General features: G+C 35.2%; 1 protein-coding gene across 1 annotated transcript; it reads left to right on the top strand.

Moving 5' to 3' along the window:
- Positions 1-6,146: 6,146 nt before the first annotated feature.
- LOC112202221 (pre-mRNA-processing factor 39) lies at positions 6,147-9,601 on the top strand. Its single transcript, XM_024343169.1, has 7 exons — positions 6,147-6,314; positions 6,631-6,664; positions 6,958-7,061; positions 7,974-8,203; positions 8,841-9,008; positions 9,092-9,206; positions 9,542-9,601. The coding sequence occupies exons 1-7, from the start codon at positions 6,147-6,149 to the stop codon at positions 9,599-9,601; spliced, it is 879 nt and encodes a 292-aa protein (XP_024198937.1).
- The last annotated feature ends 1,801 nt before the right edge of the window (positions 9,602-11,402 follow it).

The following is an 11,402-nucleotide window of genomic DNA, read 5'->3' as shown; positions in this document are numbered from 1 at the left end:
AAAATTTCATAGCAGAACTTGAAGTTCTAACAGTAAAACTTAAACCTGAAGCTTTGAGTATAAAATATAAATTAGTTAAAAGTGAACTTGAAGATTCACTTTAGTTACCTCGAGCCTGAAGTTTCGAGTACTAAATTTATTTGAACCCGAAGTTCAAATTACGAAATCTTAGAACTTGCAGTTCATTGAAAAAATATTCGAACTTGAAGCTTCGATTACACATATAATTCATTCATAGTTTATTTGACTTTATGTCAACTCGAACTAGAAGTTTCGAGTAATTTTCATATGTCGATTGATACATTCTTCTTTATGTATGCTTAAAGCATTCCACCTTAGAACCTGAAGTTCTAATTGTGCAGACTCGAGCCTTAAGTTTCGAGTGGATATATGGACAATTTATCGAAAAGTTTTAATCTGGGTCAACCTCAAACCTGAAGCTTTGAGGGGATTATTTTGACACCAATTTAAAAGTAAGCAGATATTTAACCATTGGTCTATGACGAATGAGTATGAGTATACCCCAAATTTGTGATCGTGGATTTTGTAATTAAAAGAGATCAGAACCTGTAGTTCCTTGATCCTTAATTACATGAGGACTTGAAGTTCCTCAATGATCAAACTAACTAGATGACCATCTAAAGTCCTTCACTCATAAGTTATGGTCATAAAGTTTAAACTCGATATTTCGAGTATATTATTTTGGCCAGAAGTTCAAAATGCATTTGATGTTAATCTACATCAGACAACAATACAATAATTGAACGTCATGTTTTAACTGTATAACACGGACCAGAAGCTTCGTGTATATCGTATGAGATCTACCGTTCAATTCTTACAAATTTGATTTGTGTCATCTTCAAACTTATGTTTTGAGTGATTTTCAGGCAATGCAATTTTATGCATGGTGTCCAGAAAATATTATTAAAGCTTATGCTTATGAGGCTAATATATCAATCATCTCAGATCTTACATATCTGATTGATGGCTCCAGAAGAACACACATTATTGTCCCTTTGCATTCTATGCCTTCAATATTATTAGAGATGTATAATCTCCCCGTCTCATAGATCTCATTATATAGTAAGAAAGCCGATTGACATGGCTATACCATGAAATGTCACCAGAAGTGGATCATGGCAAGAGAAAAATCAGGAGTCAATGTAAATACTGACCTAACATCCACATATGTGAGGAAATTGTAAATTGGGTGTGTGTCGCCTATGGTACACTATATGGTGGATGATTATCAAGCCACTTTCGAAAGGGCACTGGTCAAATTAAATTGCATTGACTAGTAAGAACATTGAGATCATCACACATCCCTGATGTCTTTTGCTTACAATAAGCAACTTGAAAGCACTATTGTGCTACTCCATAGATTTATTGTATCCTTTTGAGTTCCCATTGAAACTAAATATTTCTCAATCCGATTATCTAGGAACCTGATGTTCCTTAAGAGGTTATTATAAATTGAAAAAAATTGAAACCTCAAGTTTTTTGGATCTCCAATTATATGAGGGCCTGAAGTCCCTCCTCTTTATGACTACACATTTATATGTGACACAGAACTTGAGGTCCTCCACATGATAAAGTTACTTGTTCTTATGGATTGTAGTCTTTAACTCAAAATTTTCGAGTATATCATTTTGGCCAAAAGTTCAAAATGAAGTTGGTCCATTCCAATTATCAGTATTTCACAATTAATGTTTACTGAAGCTAAGGTAACAACCATATCAAGAGTTGTAGATCTTGATCTATGGCTCCAAATGAGCTACTATCATGTTACCGAATTTGAAATATTGTTGCATTAATTGCTTATTATATGGTTGGAGAAGACTTTATGCCATCAGATATATACTGTATCGAATTTTCTGCAGTAAATTAAGGCATATGATGTCATGAACCTGAAGTTCCCTTAACCAAATACTCTATTTTGGCATGACCGGTTACGTCATCTTTTGTCTACCATGTTGCATGGAATCACTTACGAGTTTGATGATTGCTAATCTTACTCACAAGCAAATTGTTTATTTACATATTTGCGAGTTGTCACTTTAATGAGACAATCCTCCTGCAATGAGGGGGAGAAATATTGTTCCTGAAGAACGATATGAATTGGTGTGAGATATTTATCCACCGTCTCATTTTGACTTTGAGAAATATCAAAACTAGTGAATTGATAAAAGAAAGTGACAAAATTATATGCTAAATGCAAAGGCATCTGCTTGGGTTAAAGTCCTTGAGACTGACTGCATTAATACAAACAATGTAGACTCCATTTGATTTATGGGATGCAAGTGTATCCAATTGACATGGTTCTCCTGAAGAGAATGTCATTAAACAATATCACAACTCCAAATATGGCTACACATATAAAGGGTGTAAGTACGCCATTATGAAATGATGTCTTAGTGATACAATAATAAATCAATATGGTTGATGCTAATGGACAAAACGTTTTTGACCTAAAACTTGGTTTGGGTTCGCCACCAGCCAATGAACACCTTCACTCCAAACAAAGTGATAGATTTTTGAATGCATCTTTTGAGCATGGTCATAATAAGACAGTCTTCCCGCCGTTAGGGGGAGGAAAGACTACTGTCATTTGAATAACGGCGTGAATTTGTGTGGATTGTATCTACTAGGTTTAAAGTTTTAAACTCCCAAAATAGGGAAGATTATACAAGCCCTATAATGCTCTATATGAGATTATAAGTAAAAAGATCCACATTCGCTACATAATTCATCTATGAGAGATGACTGTCCTAGAAGCGACAATGTATGCCCCAGAAGTGGCATGGGTACCCAATATCAATAAGCTTATTATAGCTAATGCATGCATATAAGAATGTGTGAGATCTATGATTGTTAATCATCGATGATAATTTACATTTGGTGGCTACCAAAAATATTTAAGGGCTGTATGAATGCTATACCACGTTTCACCATAAATATCGACAAAGTATATTATTGGCCAAATTGGAAAGAGGCAATTCCAATGAAATTGAATATTTGAAACGTGATGAAATACTTGGACCTTTAACCCTACATGGTACAAAAAGGTATTTATCAAAAGTGAAGATAAATCACTATGACACAATGTCTATTTATATAGACATGAGATTATGAATATCTTCCCTTATATGAATGACAATTTTCTATAAGTACAGTGTTACATATAGCTGTTATATTGACGAGAGATTTATGGCACTTTGTCGTTGTATATTATGAAGACACATTGCTAAAAGCAAAATCTCAAAAGCAAAGTGTCATAATAAGTGTATTTCTTATCAAATCCTCAAGGGATTCAAATACATGAATGATTCAAATGCAAGTCCATGAAAGGTTGAAAGAGCCTGAAGCTCATTCATGGAATCAAAGAGTCTAAAGCTAGCTCATATGTACTCATTTCGTTCTAGTCAACGAGATCTAAATTGCCTTAATGAGTACTATGAAGAGAATACTATCAAATTCGAATTATGAATATAATGTTGCAACATATTCTAACTTTCACAAAGTTATGAATTACTTAGAGCTCTTGAAGAGCTTATATGGACATATCAATACGCAAAGATATTGATGAGTATGGCTAGGTATGTCATGATGATTTTTCAATATTTTAAACTATACAAAGTTAAATGTGTCAATTTCTTTATATTGTTTAGCTCTTACTTTGTGTATGAATTTGAGCATATGAGATTGTTTCTAACCTTATCATACGAGATAAAGCTTATTGAAAATCGTCTAGTTTTGTTGGTATTGCTTAACCTTTGCAGGTATGAAATTTTGTGATGAGCCCTATATGCAAAGCACACATGGTCTCACTTCGGTGATAGACACATCAATCTACTATATATGGTACATGTAGCTTATCGCATACATAAATGAGGCTTGCAACAGTCAAGAGGAGATTCTCATCAAGGGGAGCATCCAGAAGCATGCTACCCAGGACATATGCGCGTTGTGCTCTTTTTGTCGTTCGACCAGGGTTATTTTTGTCCCACTGGGTTTTTGTTACCTGGCAAGATTTTTAACGAGGCAACAATAAGCGCGTCTAATACCATCATTCATTGATGGACATCCAAGGGGGAGTGTTGTAAATATTATTATCTATGTGGATGTCCATGTAAATACTCATTAGTTATGTACTTTGTTGTAAACCCTACCTCTATATAAAGGAGGCTAATGAGACTGAATGATACACTTCTACTTCCTCCCTACTATTCTCTCTCTATCTTCTCCCTACTTTATAACAAAAAGAACAGAAAATAAAAAACTGAGGGCATAATAGACATTTTGGTGTCAAATTAACGGCGTCATTGACGCATGTACTGATAGTGGGTCGAGTTTCAGATTTCGTGTACCGAAATAATTGGTTTGGAACTTTATGTATAAGAATTATTAGTGGCCTTTACTTGGTGTACTGTTTGTGAAATTTTCCCCTCATAATAATACAACTATAGAATGAAGGAAAGAATAATAGATATTAAATCTTCATTATATTAATAAAGATTAATCTCACAATAATATACTAAAAAAATATATTTTGAGTTTTTTTCTTTTTCTTTCTTATAGTGGAATATAAAATATTATGATTAGAAATCTAATTTTAAAAAGCTAAGATTAAGAAAAACGTTGTAGAACTTAATTTATTTTAATTTTCCAAATAGTTAAATAAAATTAATTTTTATTTGTTCAAATTAAGATTTTAAAATCGTGCCTTATAGTGGGTAGGCACGAGCACGACCCGTTATTGACCCGGCACAAGCACGGCCCGGCACGATATGGGCTAGGGACATGGGCCGGGCCGGGCTTAATGTTTAAGTAAATGGGCTGGCACGAGCCCGACACGATAATAAATGAGCCGGCCCAAGCACGACACGAAGAACGACTAAGCCCGCTTAAAATGGGCCGGGCCGGCCCGTTTGCCACCTGTGGCTGAGGCGCGGGTATCTCGCTCTCTTTAAGGAGATTCAAGCCCTCTGCGGAACAATGCTGGTGCACCAGAAATCTCTTGACTTGTCCCCTCCAGGATTCAACAGCCCAACAACAAATTGTATGGCTCACACTAATCTGCACAAATTGGAGGAACCCAAAGCTCCACCAAAAGAACACCTTTCACTACACCAATTTCGGAATCAGACAACACATATCAGATGACAGCAAACATTTTAACTGTCGTCTGATTTAATCAGACGACAGCAAGAAATATTATGTCATCTGAGTTTTTGAATCAGACAACAGTTGTTACATTGCTGTTGTGCAATTGTAATTCAGACAATGGTTATTTTTTTGATGTTGTTTGAATCAATTAATTCAGACAACAGTTATTACATTGGTATTGTCCAAGATTGATTAACACAATGGTTGAGAAAAGATGTTGTCTGATTGTTTTAATCAGACAACAGTTATTACTTCTCTGTTGTGCAATTACTATTAACACAATGGTTGAAATAGATGTCATCTGATTGTTAATTCAGACAATGGCTGAAATAGACGTCGTCTAATTGTTAATTCACACAACAGTTTTTAGTTGTCTGTTGTTCCATTCTCCATCAGACGATGTACTTGAATTGAATTGATGTTGTCTGAGTTTTAGGATTCAATATATATATGCTGGCGCCCTTCTTAATTGACTTTAACACTTGGCCAAATTTTCAATTTTTCACTTCCCACCATTCGACCAAAACCCGAGCTCGCGCTTCCCTCTCTCAAAATCACTCTTCATCTCCCCGAGCAGCCATCTATCTCTCCCACTCTCCCTGTCAGCTTTCTCTCTCTTCCACTCAACAAAACTACCTCTCTCTTCTCACAGTGCCCATCTTTCTCCTTCGCCTTTACAAAAATCAGAGAAAGTGGGAAGAAGAAAACATATAGCGCCATATAGACGATGATTGAGAAATCGAAACCCAAATTTCTCTTACTCTTTCTCTCCGCCCCCTTCTGCAAAACCCTAGCTTTCTCTTGCCGCCGCCCCATCAATTTATGTTTCAGAAGAAAGGGTCAATACAGAAGCCCACCGAACTGGTTGAAGATCTCTATTCCCGATGTAAGCAAATCTCCAAACCCTAGATTTCTGATGTGGGTTTTGTAATTTGGGGTTTTTTAATTGGGAGACCTAGAATTTTATATCAAAGATAGAGATGGACTCGAAGACGGAAAAAGTTTTGGAGATGGAGTCATGCCTGGGTCTTCAACTAGGAGGAAACTCTCAATATTTGAAGCTTGAAATTTGCCATATTGCTTCTCTTTGTGAGAAATTGGGTAAAGACCCTTTCCTTGCGTTCGTTTCTGGCTGTATAAATCAGAAGGCTAGATACTGACACCCTTTCTCCCTCCATTGTATTTTGCAGTGACTTTGGAAAGAGTGGAGCTTTGTGCATCGAATAGCCATTCAATTCAAAGATCAACATTTTGCAGGTGAGGCCAAAATCTGTTTTACGACCCATCCATCCGTCTGTTTTAGTTTTGGTAGTTGAGAGCATAATGAGAGATAGAAAGAGAGAGATATAGATGAGAGCAGCCCCAATTGAAAGCTGACGAATCTCTTCTTTGAAATTTGATAGATTTATCTCCCAATTGTCCCATCAGTTTGACCGATTTTGAGTCCTTCATCTTACTCTGAAGAATTTGAAGAAGGATGATCACCCAGATGGTTCTGGTATGTCTTTCTTGCATGTTTTTGACTTTTAGATGAGTTAAATTTGACTACAATACTATCCAGAAGTTAGGTTCGTGATTATATAATAGGACTCTGTTCAACAAAACTTATTTATGTAAATATCATCTGAACCTCGTTAAGGATTAGTTTGCAAAGTAAAAAAATCACATCTGGTAGTAATAATTAAATACAGCTGATAAAACAATCTCTTTTGAACCATGTTTCTGATCTTCATCTTTGCCAATTGCTCCTTTTGTTTTCTTATGTTATTTCTTTCTTTTTCTTTGTTGCAGCTATGTCTGCCAAAGAAGATAGACTATGGAACATTGTGAGGGCTAATTCTTTAGATTTTAATGCCTGGACTGCTTTAATTGAAGAGACAGAGAAGGTGGCAGAGGTATGTTATGTTTTGTGTCATTAGTTGGATCATATGGTTGACTGCTCCTGTTTAATTTTCTTCTGGTTAATTTTCATGGTTGTTTTATAAGAAACAAAAGAGAATGCTTTGGTCATGTTTCTTGCTCGGTTATGAATCGTTCATAAAATTTGGAAATTAACAATAAACTTTTCTTTTTAATAGCAATGTCATAATCAGCTGCTTGGGTATGTAAAATGGTTTTCTTGTGGGTTTTAATGTGTAGAAATGTGAAAATATGTACCTTTTGAATCTTTTTCGAAGTAGTGTTGCAATTTTGTGTAGCACTTTGAGGTGATATCTCACTCACCTCTGTAGTTTTATATGCTATTATATCTATAAATCTCTAGAGAACTAAGAGGTTAACTTTATATGGATTTTGCGGTCCAAACATCAAATTAGTAATAGTAATTGTCCTTGGCAGGGAGCGGAAAAGGAGGTTCATCCAACTATATAGTCTTGCTCTTTTGAATAGAAAATAATTAGATACGGGAAATTGGCACTCAGATTCTTGTTCGAACAAGTCAACCTTGTCTGTGTGTTTTGGTTCTTCAATAGTATATTGTCGCGTTAAAGATACCATCTAGTTGCTTTCTAAATGTTCTGAGTTCTCTTCCATTTCATAAATTGTCTCCCTATCAAAAAGAATATGATTATGTTATCCATTTCAATGTGAAAATAGTTCCTGGTTCCTTCAGTGAGAATTCTCCTTCAAAGGAACATTTAGTTTCTGACTGGTTTGATTTTCCGTGGTGTCTAAAGTTTCATATAATAGGTTTTGTAGGCTTTGTTCAGGCTTATGCATTCATTAATCACTTTGTGTATGAATTCTATCTATGTTTTATCTGTAGCTGTTTCCTATGGAACTAATTAATCTCCCTAATTTATATGCAGGATAACATCTTAAAAATTCGAAAAGTTTATGATGCTTTTCTAGCAGAGTTTCCTTTGTGTTATGGGTATTGGAAAAAGTATGCAGATCATGAGGCACGTTTTGGTGTTATTGATAAAGTTGTGGAGGTTTATGAACGAGCAGTTCAAGCTGTTACCTATTCAGTTGACATTTGGTTGCATTACTGCACATTTGCCACAACTACTTTTGGAGATCCAGACACTATCAGAAGGTAATAACTATGCCTTATGCATTCTTATTGTTAGTCATGTTGGGAGTTTATGATTGCATGGTTTTCTCTGTTGCAAAGAACTAGTATCCTTGTTTTCTAACCTCACTTCAGTATGATTGCAACAGTGGTTCCTCACATATATGACGGAAAGGTTTGGTGGGAATGCACTTTAGAAATGTTTTCTGATGTGCAATCCCTATGTTTTGAGGCTACTGTTCAGGTGTAGCTTTTTGTTTTGTCTTGTTCTTTTTCTCCCATCCCTAAGGATCTAATTCTATATTTTGGCTTCACTATACCCATTCTATCTCCCTTACCATGAAGACACACGTCTTCGTAATTTAGTGGTCAATGAATTCTGGCTCTATTTTAACTTTAACACTTTGAAGTGCATCATTATGCAAATTGCTGTTGGGAAGATCTCGTCCAGTTAAGGGCTTAGATGGCCTCTAGCACTGCTCCATTTGACAGACATAGTATGATTTATATCAGGAAGGTAAATGCAGTGTTTAGAAGTGTAATATGGTGTCTGTTCTGCGGTGTCTCCCCTTCATGGATGTGTTATCTCACCTGTATTAATACTTGTACCCATCTGATCTTTCTTTTTTTTCCTTCAATTTTTCTTTTTTATGACTTTCAGGCTTTTTGAGCAAGGATTGGCGTATGTTGGAACAGATTACTTGTCCTTTCCTCTTTGGGACATGTACATTGATTATGAATTTATGCAGCAAGCATGGGGCCAGCTTGTTGTGATCTACTCACGAATATTAGAGAATCCGTACCAACAACTGGATCGATATTTAAACAGGTGATTACTCTTTGAATGTGTTGTTTCATTCTAAGGTTTTGCAACTGTTTTGTTTGTATTCCTGATGCCAATGGTTTTAACAGTTTTAAGGAGTTAGCTGGAAGTCAGCCTCTCTCAGAATTGAGAACTGCTGAAGAAGCTGCTGCTGCTGCAGCAGCAGAAAGTGCCACTTCAGAGGATGGTGTACAAGCAAACGGGGTCAGTTTGAAATCGAAAATTGAAGCAGAAAATATATCTACAGAACTATTTCATTTAGTGAAGTTCACAATGAAATTGTTGTGCTCAAGGTATCTTTCACTATTATTGTTTACTTGGTTGTATTGATTGAATGCCTCTATTGATTGAATGCTTTAATTGCCAATAACTAAAATGATTGCTTGCTTAGGTTATTTCAGAAACTGCTTATAAGTATAGAAGTTAACAGTTCAAGCTTTCAAATAGCTTAAACTCCATAAATGAAATAACTTCTCTGAATAGATTGGATTAATCGTGCTATTACATTTGTTAAAATTATTGTTTACTTGTAAATGAAGAGGAGTAAACGGCCTTTCATGGGTGCAGAGTGTTGGATATGGTTGGACTTGATCTACTAATTAATGCAAAGTATCCTGATCATGAAATTATTAGGTGTACTGGAGTTGTTTATGGGATGGCATTTTATCAAGTTCAGTTTGCAATTAGATTAGTACAAAAGTGGCTCTTGCACTTGGATATTTGACATTCTTATTTTGATGCCATTTTGGTTTATGATGTTGTCTTAGTTGCTGGAATGAGACCATATATAATATTGATTCCTTAACGCTTTGACTAACTAAAAATTGATTGTGGCAAAGGCTTTTTCTTTATTAATAAGAATCTGATGCAATTATTAATTGTAGATAATGAAAGATAATTATAATCCTGAACTGTTATGGTTACTATGTCTTTGTTTCTGTTGCCAGTGTGATATCAGCTTCCTAGACGTTACAAGTTTACAATTATAAGCAGTGCTGCCATTAAAGGTGTGTTTACTTTTGTATAGTATATGGATTTGAAGAATTAATGATCTTTAAAGGTCGTGGCTTAGGCTCTGCATTTGGGAAAACTTGGCCAATGTATCTTGGTTATTTTATGTTATTTTCATGCAGCATCTATAATACTTGTTACTGTCGGACCCTGATCTTAGTAACTAGTTATGAGACATGTCAAAATTGATAACATCATACTTGAAATTGGTTTTGCAAAAAAAGAAAAGAAAAGAAAAAACTCTGTTGCAAATGATAGAAGAATTAATAGTTATTACTAATTAAAGGGTGTGGCCTATCTCTATGTTCCATTGATCTTTAGCCTTCGGCCCTGCAATTTGGAAAAGGTGGAAAGGTTATTTTAGATGTGTGATGTCCTGATAGTCCAGGAGGCAGTGTTCAAACTGAAGGTATTTTTACTAACTTGTTTTGCTTTGCTTTCATACGTTTGTATTGAATCTAAAAATGGAGAACTAACAACCTTAAAGCTTATGGCTTTCTCTATTATATCAGGAGCATTACATTAATCATCAAAAACACTTGGTTTCTGTGGCAAAATATAGCACATGACCAAAGAGTGTTACACCTTTAATGATAAGAACTGCCCTTACTAACATGTAAGATCATTTACCTTCCATATCTATCAATTGCTAGTAACAATAGAGGTACTAGCATTGAATTTCTATTTTTCACTTTTATATGCCAACTTCTGGATCCTCTTTTGATCAAAGGCTCAAAGCATCTCTGGTTGTTATGCAATACTGCCAGCCTGCAACTAAAGGTATTTCCATTTTTGAAGTCATTTTGCATATAATCTGAAAGTGAAGTTTCTTAATTTCCAGCTTCCAGGTCATCAGTTGCATATATTTACTTCTAATTATGGATGTAGGTTATGGAGAGCACCTGTGGATTCACTTACTCCTACAATAGTAGACATGCTCAGTGAAAAAGCTAAAGTAAATCAAAGCAGGTCCTGAGCCTTTGTTCTCTGTTAATTATATGCAGCATCTCAGCAAGGAAAATTTCTATTCTAGGACAACTTTAGGCTGTTGTTGATGCAGCTTCTGCTGGCATCCTCATTATCACCACAAAGTGTTCTTCAAGACTTGGTTGGTTTCAACATTTCAGTAAATGTTGTTAGAGAACTAGTTCTGTTGATGTAATGACTTTGTTGGATATATGGATGAATGTATCAGATTTTTACATAAATGAATGTGTTTTGGATGTGATGTCATTTTGAATGTATATCAGACCATTCAATTCAGCTAAAAACTATTGTGCAATAATTGATCATCACAAAATGCCTAACAAAAACTGTTGTATGAGCCATCTAATTACAATACTATAAAGACTAAAAGAACAAGAAAGTCATTGTCCAGCAAAACAACAA

This window comes from Rosa chinensis, chromosome 1 (genome assembly GCF_002994745.2).
Source record: "Rosa chinensis cultivar Old Blush chromosome 1, RchiOBHm-V2, whole genome shotgun sequence".
NCBI classification, from domain to species: Eukaryota; Viridiplantae; Streptophyta; class Magnoliopsida; order Rosales; family Rosaceae; genus Rosa; species Rosa chinensis.
The sequence above is the reverse complement of the archived record's forward strand: the minus strand, read 5'-3'. Positions and strand labels throughout refer to the sequence as shown.